Below are 15,270 nucleotides of genomic sequence, written 5' to 3' on the forward strand. Positions count from 1 at the left end.
GTTAGGGCCTAATATTATATTTACCAAGCAAAGATATATTATAGTGTGGGTTTTAGCTAACTGCCTTAACAGATATAAAAAAAACGATAAACTGTAGGCGCTTTTTCCCATAATATTCTACCAACTTAGTAACATTTACGACAGTTTTATGTCCTGTAAAAATAAAATTGAAATGTGTGGGAAAGTTTAACTAGGATGTATGAACTCTAGAAACTTAGATGTATGAACTTTATTTTTTATAGATTGTAGTAAGCGCACAGTTATTTAATTTAAAGTGCGTGTTAAACATTAGTAAGTTATAGCTTGTTTTAGTCATTTAATTCTGAAGTTGTTTATTTTACGGTATTGTTAGATCGAAGGAAATTTTTTTTTTTTTTGTTACACATGCTATAAAAAAATAATTTGTCATAACAAAAAAAATTCCTATTTGTAATTATCGTAAAAGTATTTTTCCTATACGATATTAATCATCAAAATCCAATTTTCGGTATAGCTAAACAATTAAGTGTTAGTGACCAAATTATTTTATAATTAAACGCAGCGTAAAAATCAGCAGAATAATTTTTTTTAACTTTAAAATCGTCAAAAATTGTTTTTTTTTTCGCTCTGTGAATAGGCTAAAGATGTAATGTTTTTTTAATAATTTGTACAACCTTTTTTATCGCTGCTGTGACATCAGTTCTAGTAAAAATGTTAATAATCGACGAAGTATGTATGTTTACCTAGCATCAACAGGGCTATTAAATAGGCCTTAGAATAGTATGTCAGTTTTAAAAGTAACAAAGTGTTTTGCATTAATTTTATAGGAAAATAATGTATTGATGGTAGGCTATATACGGTTACTTAAAAAAAGCAAAATAAAAAAGTTAAGCTGTAATATAAATATACAAATATAGTGTTTGATTAAAAAACTTATTTCAGTTCATCTCTTTTAATAACAAAACAACACCATAACCGCTAAATAACCAATGGTATTTGAAATATTAATTAGCGGTAAAGTTCTCAAGTAGTGTATAATGATACCAAGTTAGACATACAGTGTTTTTGAGAACAATATTTTAATCAATGTTTTTTGTTAGTTTTTAAAATTAAATATTTAAAATGAAGAAGTTTCTAAGAGACTTGTGCATATGTACAATTGTAATAATTGTGTTATATACTACTGGGTCTTTGGACCAAACTGTCAAAATATATCATGAACAAATTGAAAATAAGTAAATATATGTTCTCTTTTATTATCCTAAGTTAAAGTTATATGATAATGAAAGAAACAAGAGTTTTAATAATACTATTGATAATAATGAAAAAACAAATAGTTAAATTAAAAAAAGGAATTTATTCATTAATAAAGAATATTTTGCTACAATAAATGGCAATCAATTATAATTATTTTTAAATATCATTATTTATAAAAAAGATTATTTTAGTTTTAACCATCAACTACAACAGTATGAAGTCCAAAAACAAGATTTTCATTCAGAAAAAAGCGTTAAAATAGAATTAAAGCCAAGAAAAACAGATGCAGTTATTCTATTGACCCAAACAAGGTCTGGGTCAAGTTTCTTGGGGGAAATATTTAACAGGAACCCAGGGGTTGCTTATATTTATGAACCCTTCTACCCAGTTAAGACTGTTTGTTATCCCACTGAGCCAACTCCCGAAATTTCTGAGTATTTCTTGAAACTTTTGAATTATGATTTTAAAGGAATAAGAGAGCTTTATCAAAGGGCTTTTACTATGTCAAAAATGCCACAAATAAATGGGTAAATGTGAAGTTTATTTTTCTAATGTTAAAGCTATTGAAATATTTTGTAACTAAAGGCTTTTAATATGTCAACTGTGGTAAAAATAGGCTTTTAGGCCTTTAAGAATAGGCATGCTACTTACATTTGTTTACAGTCTTACTTACGACTAAAAATATTTAGTTTGTTTTTTCAAGACTCAATAAAATCATATTTTATTGAGTGATAAAATCATATTTTATTGAGTATAAAATCATATTTTATTGAGTGATAAAATCATATTTTATTGAATATAAAATCATATTTTATTGAGTGATAAAATCATATGTTATTGAGTGATTTGTTTAAACTACTGTAAGGTTTTGTCGATTTCTATAACTATAGAAACGTAACAATGATTAAACTAGTTGTTTTTTGACATTACTTTCTGTTCGTGGGTATTTGTGTTTAAGATTTGCTTAATTTCGCTTTATTTACTTTTGCAGTTGTGCTGAACGAGCGCTCTGTTTTACCGGTTTTCCTAAGACCGACGCCTTTCTGTCACGCGATCTTGGCATAAACATCAAAAATATTAACTTAACCGAACTGACCGAAAAAATGAAAAAACAAAAGTTTTTTGCTATCAAAGTAAAAACGAAAAATTTGCTTTATTAAAATATTGTAGGCCTACATGCTGTTGCAAAACAAAGTGTTAAAGTTGTTTATCAATAACGTCATCATACCTTCTTCCACAGGTCACTCGAGTTTGTGACGTCAGAGATTTAGAAGTTCTCATGCGGAACCCGAAGTACAATGTCAAAATCGTCCACCTAGTAAGAGACCCACGAGCAAGTATTAATTCGATGAACAAAGCATGGGAAAAAGACTTTTATGCGAGGTATAAAAACAAATAATGCTGTCTTTATGGCGCTATATAGTGGCATTTTAAAGTTAGAACATCGAACTATTGTAAGCTGCAATTTTAATTTCTGAACAAGGCTTTAAATGTTGACGTTACATAACGTTTCTAGCGATTAAATATCGCCGTGATTAAATGAGCTACAGCATAAATGCGGTGTAATCTACTAGTGTCTTATGGAATGAAGCCAAGTGTTCTGCTTACTACACCACGTCGCATTTGGCTAAGAAACTTTTATTAAATTATTATTTTTTGCAGTAAATCATACGAAGAACGATGCCATCATTTCGAAACCTTACTCGATTATCGGCATAAAAAACCAGGGCTTTTAAACCAAACTAACTACATGGTTGTAAGGCATGAAGACGTGTGCCTTAACCATACAAAATGGGCCGACAAAATTTACGAATTTATAGGCTATACCTTGGACCAAACAGTGAAAACTTGGCTAGAAGAGGCAACAAACTCAAAACAAGTCGACCCCTTTGGAACGAATAGAAACACTGAAGTTGTATTAACGCAATGGAGAAATCAATTTGATTTCAGTGACGTTGAAAAAGTTCAAAAATTATGCGCGAACTCGATGAGAAAGCTTGGATATACAAACTTTAATACTAGCTCTGAACTAACTAACTTGGATTTACAAAGTTTTAACCGTGATATGATTATAAAATAATTATTTATTCTTGTAATTTTAGTTATTTTATTATTTAAACCTATACCTTTATCTAAAGACTAAAAAATACTAGTGAAAATGTAATAAACGGCACAAAAATATATTTTTTTAAATTACAGTAAGCTATTTGTACAAAGAATAAACTAAAATTAACAAAAAGCATAAGAAGTGGTAATAAAAGTGTTGTAAAACACCTCAAAATGATATTTTTAAGGGTCTAATTTTTAGCGATTTGTACCCAATATAATTTCAGCATCTGTACCATCTAATAAATTAGCTCGATTAGGTAAAACACCTAAAAAAGAAAACTTTAAAATTTTTTTTTACTAGATCATGGTGTAGTGAACTTTACTACATAAGGCCCTGTGTTCAATTCCCACTGAACACTTAATCAGCATCATATAATTACTGGGCAATAATAATCAATAATATCCCAAACTGCCAATGACAACTTAAGACTAGGTCGGGGTAACTGATGTTACTCTATGTCTAGGTAGTGAAGTCGACCTTCCCAAATCAAGGTTTAGCAAATGTAAAAAAAAAGTTAGTGCTAGATTCAAGAATGCCAACAACTACATCATAAACATATTCTCAAAAACCAAAATTTTAAATACAACATTTTACAGAAACTTTGTAAAGTTTTTTGTAAATTAAAGGGCATTTTCCAGAAAAGGATTAAAAAGGGATTAATATAGGATATGTTATTGTTGGTAAAATGGCAAATAATCATAACTTTAATATAAATGTGATACCAACTTTAATTTTAAGTTAATAAAACTTACCTATCTCCCAATTTATATCTTCGTTTTTGCTTAGTGCAATAAGTAAACCATAATAAGTTACGTGGGAAGATTTTGATAATTCACTATGAACATGTTCGAATGAAGGTCTTGGTATATTTGGACTTAATTTGCTCACACTTTTTTCCATTACATCATAAAAGGTTTGACTATGTACACCTAAATATAGAAGCCAGTTTATTAAAGTAATGTTTTATAAAATTTCGGAATTTCAAGAAATCCTTGAAAATTGTGGCATATAGTACACTATTTCAAGCAACATGGTGTAGTGTTTTTTTTGTATTTTTATCCTCGACATGGGAAAGTCGAATTCCCACGTTAAAGGTGAGTTGCCTGTGGCAGTTTAGGATATTATGGATTATAATTGCTCGATAATTATGCTGCTGATTAAGTGCTGGCTCAGCAGGAGTTCATACCGTTTATAGCGCCTTATTTAAGGGCGCTACATCATGAGAGCAGTTGGTATTAAACCACGACCTCATGTGTGATGTAGCAAGTGTTCTTACCTCTACACCAAGCTGCTGGTTTAAAACACTTGGCTTTTTTTATTTATATTTAACCTAGATGTGGGAAGGTTGAATCCACAACCTAAACATAGAGTGACATCAGTTACCCCACCCAGCCTTGAGTTGCCTTTGGCATTATAGATCTATAATTGCACAATAAATAAGCTGCTGATTAATTGGTGGCTCAACAGGAGTTCATACCATTTATAGCGCCTTACTTAAGGACGAAATAGCAATCAATAATATTTTAAACTGCTTAACACAATTTGTAAATAGGTCTGAGTAAAATGTTACTTTATGTTTAGGCCATAAAGTCAGCCTTCCAAAAACAAAAATAAACAATTACAAAAAAATTTAAAAAGTAAGAATTAAATAACACATTTATTTACCTTCATACTCATTTTCATTTTCAGTGGTTTCGGTTGACTTTTTGTCTTGCCAGTTTTCCTGTGAAGGAACAAAAACAGTGGCTGTTCCTTCTTTCTGATGATCATATACCTCTTTGCATGCATTTAAATAACCTAAAAAAAAATAATTAAACAGGTATTTTTACTGGACCATAGTTTAAGAAAGAAAACAAATACTATATAGATGGAAGCGTAGTGTAGTGGTTAGAACACTTGGCTTTACCACATGAGGTTCTGTGTTCAATCCTCATAAAATTCATGCTGTTAAATAAGGTGCCATAAATAGTACAAACTCCTGCTAAGCCAAGTACCTAACGACAGATTAGTTATGGGTAATTTAGAATCAATAATATTTAAAACTGACGAAGTCAATATGAAATTAAGTCAGAGTAATTAATATTTTTTTGTGTTTAGGCTGTAATGTTAATCTTTCCACATCAAGGATAAACGAATACAAAAAATGAATCTTTTAAGATTGAACCTTCGTAATAGAATTGAATTTGGAAAGCGTACAAGAAATCAGCAAATGACATCAAACAGTCGAGGGCATCGTCCATTAACACAATCCTAGCTGTTCGTTGTACCATATCAAGCGGGAAATCAAAACATAATAAGCCAAGCAAAGAGTGATATTCTTTAACACTTAGTAGCTCAGCTTTAAAAAATAAAATAAAATTTACATTAGTATATTTTTGATGTAAATAACCTTACGTTAACCACGAAAATACAAAATTAAATATTATAGGACACTGACATATTTAAATTTTTAAAAAACATTAACTATTATTCAAAGTTTAAACATATTTACCCCCGCCATGGTTAGCAATATGCCTAAAAGACATCCAAACGCATTTAATAAAACAAGATCTATTATGAGGGGTTGCACTAATAAACTCATATTCTCTAAACAAAACATGGATACCCTTGTGGACACTTCTAAAGCTAATCAAATAAACAAAAAGTAGTAAAATTAAATATTTTTGTATTTCCCTTTTAAAATTTTTTTGGTACTTTTTGACTATTTTTATATGTTATACCCTTATTGTGGAAAGATGCTGGCAGGAAGGTGTAGTAAACAAAACACTTAGTTTGATTACTTAAGGTCCTGCGTTTAATTTCAATTGCTCCTATGCTGTAGCACTCTCTAATAACATACTTTAAACAGTTCACACTGTACCGCTGAATCAATCCTTAATCAGCAACTTTCTTATCTGGCAATTACAGTTTATAATATCCGAAACCAAACTAGATTTTGTGTCATGGTAACAAATGTAACACTGTGTTTAAGTCGTAAAGTCGACCTTCCCAAAAAAATACAAACTTAACAGTCTAAACAGAGGGAAACTTAAACCCAGCCTTTTGGGAATTTGAGATTGGAATTTAAATTAATACCTCCCGATAATTAATCTGTTGATTGAGTATGGGTTGACAAAAATTATACCATTTATAACACCTTAGACAAGGGCACTACAACTAAGAAGCAGTGAAAATTTAACCAATGGCCTCATACACATTATAAAAGAATTAATGAATTCAAGAACTGCAAAAGTAACATGATTCCCTTTTTCATATACTTACTAATCTGCTAAAAACTTGGCATGAACGACTTTATTATTTTCATCTTTGTACTTTAATAATTCACTAACAGCATCTTCGTAGTACAACAAAACATTGTGCTTTTCTAAAAAAAAATTTATTACGAGTATTTAAATTAGGTTTCAGTTATGCTTTAGTATAGCTATTCAGTAAGATAATACTAAATTTATGGGGTGTGTAAAATAGCAAGACCACAAATAAATGTTAACAAAAATTTGTGAAATGCAGGAAGGGGTGGAATTTTTGTGCTTTGTAAATAATCTTGATTTATCCCTTGTCTCAGTATTTTAGAAAAATACCGCATTTACTGCTTCGCGCTTCAAAATACAAAAATTACATCCCATCCTGCATTCTGCAGTTTTGATTAGCATTTATATACAATAGAGTTACATTCTTCTACTAGGCTATCAAACAATTGACAAATAAAGTATCAGCAATTGGAATCAATAATATCCCAAACAGTCAAAGTCATATTATGACTGTGTCAGGGTACCCAACAAACTATTGCTACACTATGTTTAGGATGCAAAGTAAACTTTTCCACATTGGGGATCAATTTATCCAAAAAACATAAAAAAATCAAAAAAGTGGCTTTTAAAAACACAATTATTCCTAATTATTAGATTACATAAAGCGACTTACCCAAATATTTGGTTGGTGATAAATTCTCATTTTGTTCAGACATTTTTTATTTTAATCTAAAAAACAACACCAATACGACCCCATATCTATAAAAAAAAAAAATTATTTTCATTTCAACAGTTTAAATAAAAAACATTAAAGTTATGCAAAAATTGTATGGTTTCTATTAAACAAGATAGTTTTCTTTTTACAATGTAAGTGTGAACAATTTAGTGCCATTCCGCTTAAGCATTTAGTATGCAAGTTATAAAAACCTATTTGCACGTGCTACAAAAATGTAAACAACAACTTTTCAACGGCCCATAACCATTTTAACTTTAACATGCACGCCGGGATCTTAAACTTATGCTTATAAATATTTAAACTTATAAATATTTTTTATTGTTGCCATAGAGATATCTGTAAGTAAAATATTTCATTAAATTAAAATAAATATTGCTAACAAATTGAGAAAAAATTTTGGTGAATGTTTATAATTAGTAAGAATTGCATCATTTTAAGTATACTAGAATTAGTAAGTGTTGCATCATAGTTTTTTTTCTACCACGTAACTTCTTAATTGATTGCAACTAAAAATCTGATGACTAATCAAACAAATAGACTTTGGTGAGTCAAAACAAAAACAACACAACAACATTTACAAAATAAAAACTATGTAATAAAATAAAACTACAAATAGTTTATATAATAAAACCATTAACAATGAAATGCTATTAATGAAAATTGCGTCAGCTATCAATGCTTAATTTAAAAAAAGCCTTAATAGGTAAATAAAATTAAAAACACGTTCAAAAAGCAAGATAACAATATCTTTAATCAACAATTTTTTTTTTTGAAATATTAAAACCGATTTTTGCTTGAGTTATGTAACTCATCTGTTTTGACGTCAGAATTATCGTGATTTTGTATATTTTATAAAACCAGAAGTAAATGTTTACATTAAAATTAAATCTGCTAGTTTTAATATAAATTTTTGCTTAGGAATGTAGCAACAATTTCCGCTTAAAAGTTTATCAAAAAAGAATAAAATTTTGAGCTTTTTAATTCGTGGTAATTTAACAGAGTTTCGTTTTAAAATGGTTGCATTTTATTGAAATTTAGGCCATACCGGTAATAAGCTACCTGTAAAAACATTTCTATATAGAGTGCTTCATAGCCGGTAATTGCTCCTGTAAAATTTTTTGCATTGCTTCTACATTTAATGTAATTTTCCATAAGAATATAGAGGTGCGTGGAAAATTTTGTGAGTCACCCACGGCTCGAACACGCCTGGTAGCATGCGCAGAACGCATGATCAGCTAGCACATGTATTGTTATTTTGAAGAAATAGAGGCTACATAGTTTTCCATCAAGATTTGCTGCGATTTCGTAATCGTTGTTTTATAGGAATATAAAAGAGAGCTTTACGTTGTCCGAAGTTTCATTCCCATATATGCTAGTAAGGAATACATCTAGGCTATCAGCATTTAGCAAAAGTATCAAAATGGCATCAAAAAACGGACATTCAAACGGTCATACAAATGGCAATGGAGTTCATACTAACGGCAATGGGGTTCATACCAACGGAAACGGAGTACATATTAACGGCAATGGTTTAAAAACCGCAAATCACCTAAATGGGAATGGTATTGCTCATTTAAAAGCTAATTTGAACGGCAAAATTACCAACGGATATCACACCAAAGAAACAGCCGAAAACTTGATCATCAATTTTAACCCTGGACCCTCAAAAATCGCCGCTTCGGTAAGTTTATTAAAAGAAACGTGTACTATGTTTGCTTTGTGACGTAGTAAGTTATGTAATACGAGAATGGCACACGTAGAAATTTTGTTTGCTTAAACGATTCGCCGGTAGGACTTTGACCCACATTTGTGACTGCGCGTTTTTTACTCAAGTTCTTAATACCTGTACATGCCTGTATGTTAAAGTAATGAGAATTGCATATTAATTTATTTTAAATTTTAATTACAACACATTTGTACAAGTATTGAAAATAATATTTTTAATTTAAATATTTAAAATATTATGTAAATATACATATTCAAATATTTTGGGTTTGGTGACTATGCCATAATATACTTAAAATCTTTATGTAAACATATTACTTTTGGCATGTTTTAAAGCATTGAATTGATTTTGTCATTTTTTCCCATCACATTGTTGTAATATTAATTGTATATCGTATTTATTATTTACTTTTAACAATGTGCGAAAAACCAAAATAAAAAAAAATTTAAAACTGATCTAAAAACTAATGCATATATTGTTTAAAATTTACTTAAAACATTTATTAATCAATTTTTTTTAATTTTTTAAGGTATTAAAGCAAGCTCAGCAGGAATTGTTAAACTACAATGGCCAAGGACTTAGTGTAATGGGTAAATACTGTGATGTAATTTTGGCCTATATATTTCGCTATTGACATACTTTATTAAAAAACAAATTGTCATTTAAGCAAATATTGTTTCTTTGTTCAGAACTAAGCCATCGCTCGCCGCAATTTTTGGAAATTTTGAATGGCGCAAAAAATGCAATTACTGAGCTTTTGTAAGTTGATTTATTATCTATAAATTTTTTTTATTTTTTTGTTTTAGTATTTTTGCAAAATTACTTTTTGATGTTTACCATTTGTCTTGAAAAATTACCTACAAAAATTTTGTTTTTATTTAGTCATTTCCTGCAATTAATTATGGTTTCAGTAAATTTTTTTTACCATTACCAATTAGTTTCCAATAATAACAAACTTTTTTTTTACATTTTCTTACACATTTATTTATATAATTTCTGTCTTTCTTACATTTTTTTCTTTAATTTTTTAATACATTTTTTTTATGCAAAAAATAATTTTCTTTTTTATTTTTCAGAAATGTCCCCGACAACTACAAGATATTGTTTTTACAAGGAGGTGCATGTGGACAATTCAGTGCGATTCCTCTTAACTTGATTGCCAGATTACCTGATCAAACCGCAGATTATTATGTAACTGGTGGCTGGTCTGCAAAAGCAGCCAAAGAAGTAATGTTTTCATTATTTAAATATTAAATTTTTTAGGTTTTTATTTTTTTTTTAAATCTTAAAAAATTTTATGAAAAATTTGTTTCTGAAATTATGTTTTTAAACTATTTAAACATAATTATACCTTCTAAAAATAGTTGAAATTTTTATAAAAATAAAACACAAATATTATTTATTTTGCCCTCTGGCACTAACTTTTCTCAAAATACTAGCATAGTTTAAATATTTATTAAATATTTTTTGTTATTTTTTAGGCCGAGAAGTTTGGTAAGATCAACATTGTCCATCCAAAATTAGAGTCCTACTCAAGTAAGTATTTAAATACTTACTTTCAAAAAAAAAACTTAAAATTTTCCAACTCTTAGAACTAATTTTTTATTTTTTTTATTTTGGTTTTTCACGCATCAATGACTGTAAATAATAAAATATAGTATATAAATATTACATTGATGCAACGGGAAAAATGACATAATCAATTTAATGATTTAAAAACCACAAATATTAATATTAACACAAATATTTTAAGTATGTTATGACATGGTCACGAAACCCATAAAAATGTCGTATCACTTGCAGATTATTGTTCTTGCTATATACTTTAACTCTTTAATCACAAAAATAAATAATACATTTTGTTCTCATTATAAATAATACACTTATAATTCCTAAAAAAAATTTTTACAAAATAGTTGTAACTTTTGTTGCAGGAGTACCTGGTGCAAATGAATGTAATTTTAACCCGAATGCTTCATATGTTTATTACTGTGACAATGAAACCACACTTGGAGTTGAATTCGACAACATACCTGACACAGGGAAAGTACCTATTGTTGTTGACATGAGTTCTAATATTATGTCAAGACCATTCGACGTTTCTAAGGTAATATACTCTATTATCAGATTAAAAATCAACAATTTAATATTTATATGTATAGGCCTATGCAAAACCTTATTTTTTTGCCATACAACAAAAGGTTAGAATATTATTTACTAAATTACAAAACTACAAGTAACAGTTCAATATTAAAAATCAAAAATCATGTTAATTAAAAGGAATTGTTTTAAAATTTATTGTTAATTTATATGCTATAAATTTGACACTAAAAAAAGACAAAAAAATAATTAAAATTTTTTTTTTAGTTTGGAGTAATTCTAGCGGGTGCCCAAAAAAATATGGGCTGTGCTGGTGTAACAATGGTTATTATACGAGAAGATTTAGTGGGGCATGCATTGAAAGAATGCCCTTCTATATTAGACTATAAAATCCAGAATACCAACAACTCAATGTACAATACACCACCCTGTTACAGGTAATGCATGCTATTTGTAATAAACCATGTTAAATTTCTAGGATTTAAATTTCTTCTTACATTAGAATTATTTAAAATATATATTCATATGTGTATATATACTTTAACTTTATATTGCAAAATTATCTATGGTTAGGTTATTAATATTCTACATCGCAATAATTAATGCATATTGTTTTTTTTATTACATTTAATTTTTTAAATTTTACTTTTTTTTTACCACAATTTACTATAGCATTAAAATAAAATTATTATTTTTTTTTCAGTATTTATATGATGGGAATGGTTTTGGATTGGGTTAAAAATTGTGGAGGTGTTGAAACAATGTCAAAACAAAATGCATTAAAGTCCGAGCTGATTTATTCCGTCATCGACAAATCTAACGGATTTTATAGGTAAAACTATTCACAATTAAAAAATTTTTACACATGGGGCTCTGGGTTTGATACCCAAAGCCTACCTCTTTAAAGAGTCCCTGAGTTAAGTACTACTGTTTTTTTTTTTGCCTAAACCAATATTTGGAAAATTGATAATTAATTGGGCCTTACACCACTCCAAGAATTGGTAGTTAATTAAACCTTACACCACTTCAACGAAAGCTATTTGATTTTATAAGGGCTTAACAATAAAAATTTTCCAATTTTTTCCAAATAATATCAAAGATCTTATTTTTGATCCATTTATTGTTAGTTGCCCAGTTGAAAAGGATTACAGAAGTAGAATGAACATCGTGTTTAGAATCGGAGGAATAAAAGGTGATAGCAACCTTGAAACAAAATTTCTTGAAGCTGCCAAGAAAGAAAATATGATTGGTTTGAAGGGACACAGGTACAATTTGCAAACTTTTTTTATATTAATTTTTTATCAGAAATTTTAACATTTATTATCCCGACCCAGTCTTGAGTTTTTTTTTATTATTATTTTTTGAACCTAATTAACTGATAATCCTTTTTCTTTTTTAAATAATTTTTTTTAAATTGCTTTTTTATATAACCCACAGTGGAACATACAATTTTTTATGATTACCTTTTTTAGATCTGTTGGTGGTATAAGAGCTTCTTTATACAACGCAGTTACTGTCAAAGAAACTCAACAGTTAGCAAACTTAATGCAAACTTTTCAACAACAACAACAACAATAATTTAGTTAGGTTAATTTCTTTCTAATTTCTCTTCATAATTTCAAATATATATACAGTATTCTAAAATGCATTTAAATATATGGATAACCTATTCTCATAATCTAACATTACCACATTTTTACCCGACAAAAGTAGGATGAATATAAACTTCTTTCTTTCACTCTCGTTGTATTTAAAACTATTATTCAAGTTTTTAAAGTTGTTTTTTTTTCAATGGCAATATTTGTTAAGCCATTTGTGTATATCAATATTTTGGATCACTTGTAGTTTGTGGTCCTCTTATATATTTCTTTTTACAGTTCTTGAAATATATGACTGTATACTTTAACCCTTACTCTATATTTCCTAAATATACATGTATCTGACAATAGGCTATTATTGTTTTATAATAGCAATAATTTAACCCTTTTGTTTTTGTAACTTTTTTGGTTATTAATTTCTGAAGGACCGTAAACTACATGTGATCCAAATAAGTACAAAATATATTTTTTCAATTTCACTGTTTTGTAAAAAAACAAATTTTGTTATTCTGCCCAAGTGCTTTATAGTGAATGCCATATATTGCTTTATCTATTTGTAAATAGTTTTTTGCTATTTGATTATTTATAGGCAAAGTTTGCTAACATACGTTTAATTGACAAAAGTAAACCGAAGTTACATTTTACTGGTGTTCTATTGCTTAACATTCAAAATAAAAAAAATTAAGAATTAAAAAAAAATCGAAGGGATGCCCTAAAGTCTGCACTTTATTTTTGTATTACGAACGCCACTAATTTTTTGCCTAGAAAAAATTTACCACAAACAGCAGTTTTATTCAATTTTTAAACCTATAAATTCACATTAATGTATTTTTACCATTGAGCTTCTATATATATTGATAATAGACTCCCTAAAATTTTTCTCTAATTATTTACCATTTTTAATATATAACTTTTTATTTAAAAACAAACTTACTAATTGTCCTTTTACATGTTATTAAATAAGTGTGTGTATTAAGATAATAGTATTTTTAAAGGACATTTATTCAATGGCTATTTTATTTGACAATAATGGCTGTTTAAAATTATATATACCTTGTAAAAGCATTGAATAGGTAGAGTTGTGATAATAATTTTATTAAAAAGTTCGAAACACAAAAAATAAACTACTTGGTACTCTGTTTTTTTCCTTTTCCACGAAGTTGTCTCCCTTTTTCCATTTCTTCATTAAAGTCCTTATGTTCATCCACAAATAATCCATAATTTCTTATTTTGGTCATTAAGTTGTTAGTGTCATGTAAAGGTGGGTAGTAGTTTGTAAACCTATATTTCTTGTAATATGCTTCAGTTGCAAGCCAGTGGTCTATTTTTTCGGCTTCCTTTTTAGTCTCGGGAATATGGGTGTTAAAAATTCTTGCACTTAATCTTCCCATTTGCCGAGCATACAAAGAAGGTACTCGAGGCATCGCTCATATATTTTCCTTTAAAAATATATTTTAAAATAATCTAAAAAAAGTGAAAATGTTTTTGTTTTTTTTAATATACAGTTCTTTTTATTCTTTGATAAAATGTAACAGGCATTGCTTTTATGTTATATAGAAGGACTTATCTATGTTGCTTGTCCAACTTTATTCCCAATTATTGGTACAGCTGTCAGTGTTACGACAAGATAACATAATTTGTAATGTCTGCTTAATTTAGCTTTTTTTTTTTTTTGTATATATCTTTATCCTCGATGTGGGAAAGTCGACTGCGCGACTTAAACATAGAGTAACATCAGTTACTCCGACCCAGTCTCGAGTTGCCTGTGGCAGTTTGGGATATTATAGAGACTATAATTGCCTGGTAATTATGCTGCTGATTAAGTGCTGGCTCAGCAGGAGTTCATACCGTTTATAGCGCCTTACTCAAGGGCGCTACAGCATGAGATCAGTGGGAATTGAACCCACGACCTCATGTGTGGTGTAGCAAGAGTTCTTACCCCTACACCACACTGCCGGTGAAGCTTATAAAAATCTACTCTAGCAGTCTGGACAACTTAATTCTGAAAGATTATTTTAATAAAAATTGGATGATTTAGGGTTTAATTGTCATCAGCTTAAAATTTTCAAGCTTAAGTTGTTTTTAAGTGTATTTAACATGGTACTAAAAAAAAAGGTTATGTCAAAACGTCTAGTTTATAATGTTAAGTACCAAAATAGTATAACCAATCTAGCTCAAATTCAACAAACACATGTTCAGTCAAATACATAAACATTATGCCAATTCAGTGTCATATATGGAACACTAGGCATTACTACAAAAGGTCTTAGGTTCAAACCCCACAGATTACATCTAGTAGTGTTCTTAAGTAGGAGGCCTGTCTGCCTGTAAACAATATTAATTTTGGCTGAGCTAAAACTCAATGGACCGACCAAGAGTCAGGCAATATGTTTTAATATTTTTTTTTAATTGTTGTCTAACGTAATTTAAAACTAGTTTAAAGTTTTATAGATAAACCATGTTTATGATGCAAAATATTAAAAAAAAAAATTTAATAAGTAATTAAAACAGTTAAG

The 15,270-nt window shown here is 28.7% G+C and overlaps 4 protein-coding genes across 6 annotated transcripts; 2 read left to right on the plus strand and 2 right to left on the minus strand.

The window, feature by feature from the left end:
• The first annotated feature begins 1,101 nt into the window (after window positions 1–1,101).
• LOC145753494 (carbohydrate sulfotransferase 1-like) lies at window positions 1,102–3,458 on the plus strand. Its single transcript, XM_082569897.1, has 5 exons — window positions 1,102–1,214; window positions 1,428–1,763; window positions 2,228–2,369; window positions 2,477–2,619; window positions 2,899–3,458. The coding sequence occupies exons 1-5, from the start codon at window positions 1,102–1,104 to the stop codon at window positions 3,314–3,316; spliced, it is 1,152 nt and encodes a 383-aa protein (XP_082426023.1). The 3' UTR covers window positions 3,317–3,458.
• Window positions 3,396–8,407, minus strand: LOC145753663 (centriolar satellite-associated tubulin polyglutamylase complex regulator 1-like). 3 transcript variants are annotated; one of them, XM_082570079.1, is made up of 8 exons: window positions 8,390–8,407; window positions 7,268–7,353; window positions 6,608–6,710; window positions 5,838–5,971; window positions 5,511–5,684; window positions 5,012–5,143; window positions 4,099–4,275; window positions 3,396–3,611 (listed from the first exon to the last, which is right to left on the minus strand). In XM_082570079.1, exons 2-8 carry the CDS (start codon window positions 7,308–7,310, stop codon window positions 3,541–3,543), a joined length of 834 nt encoding a protein of 277 aa, XP_082426205.1. In that variant the 5' UTR covers window positions 7,311–7,353; window positions 8,390–8,407; the 3' UTR covers window positions 3,396–3,540. The 3 variants fall into 3 exon arrangements, with proteins under 3 accessions (XP_082426205.1, XP_082426206.1, XP_082426204.1); XM_082570080.1 differs by lacking the exon at window positions 8,390–8,407 and having other exon boundaries at window positions 5,844–5,971; window positions 7,268–7,726; XM_082570078.1 differs by lacking the exon at window positions 8,390–8,407 and having other exon boundaries at window positions 7,268–7,722.
• Window positions 8,408–8,626: 219 nt separating this feature from the next.
• Window positions 8,627–13,398, plus strand: LOC145753662 (phosphoserine aminotransferase-like). The gene is made up of 10 exons (XM_082570076.1): window positions 8,627–9,011; window positions 9,586–9,646; window positions 9,746–9,815; window positions 10,133–10,283; window positions 10,538–10,592; window positions 10,991–11,163; window positions 11,424–11,593; window positions 11,860–11,988; window positions 12,284–12,421; window positions 12,629–13,398. The coding sequence occupies exons 1-10, from the start codon at window positions 8,700–8,702 to the stop codon at window positions 12,732–12,734; spliced, it is 1,365 nt and encodes a 454-aa protein (XP_082426202.1). The 5' UTR covers window positions 8,627–8,699; the 3' UTR covers window positions 12,735–13,398.
• Window positions 13,399–13,662: 264 nt separating this feature from the next.
• LOC145753664 (small ribosomal subunit protein mS33-like) lies at window positions 13,663–14,214 on the minus strand. Its single transcript, XM_082570081.1, has one exon. The coding sequence runs from the start codon at window positions 14,176–14,178 to the stop codon at window positions 13,879–13,881; it is 300 nt and encodes a 99-aa protein (XP_082426207.1). The 5' UTR covers window positions 14,179–14,214; the 3' UTR covers window positions 13,663–13,878.
• Window positions 14,215–15,270: the final 1,056 nt, after the last annotated feature.

The sequence above is a fragment of the Corella eumyota genome, chromosome 5, assembly GCF_963082875.1.
Source record: "Corella eumyota chromosome 5, kaCorEumy4.1, whole genome shotgun sequence".
Taxonomy (NCBI): Eukaryota; Metazoa; Chordata; class Ascidiacea; order Phlebobranchia; family Corellidae; genus Corella; species Corella eumyota.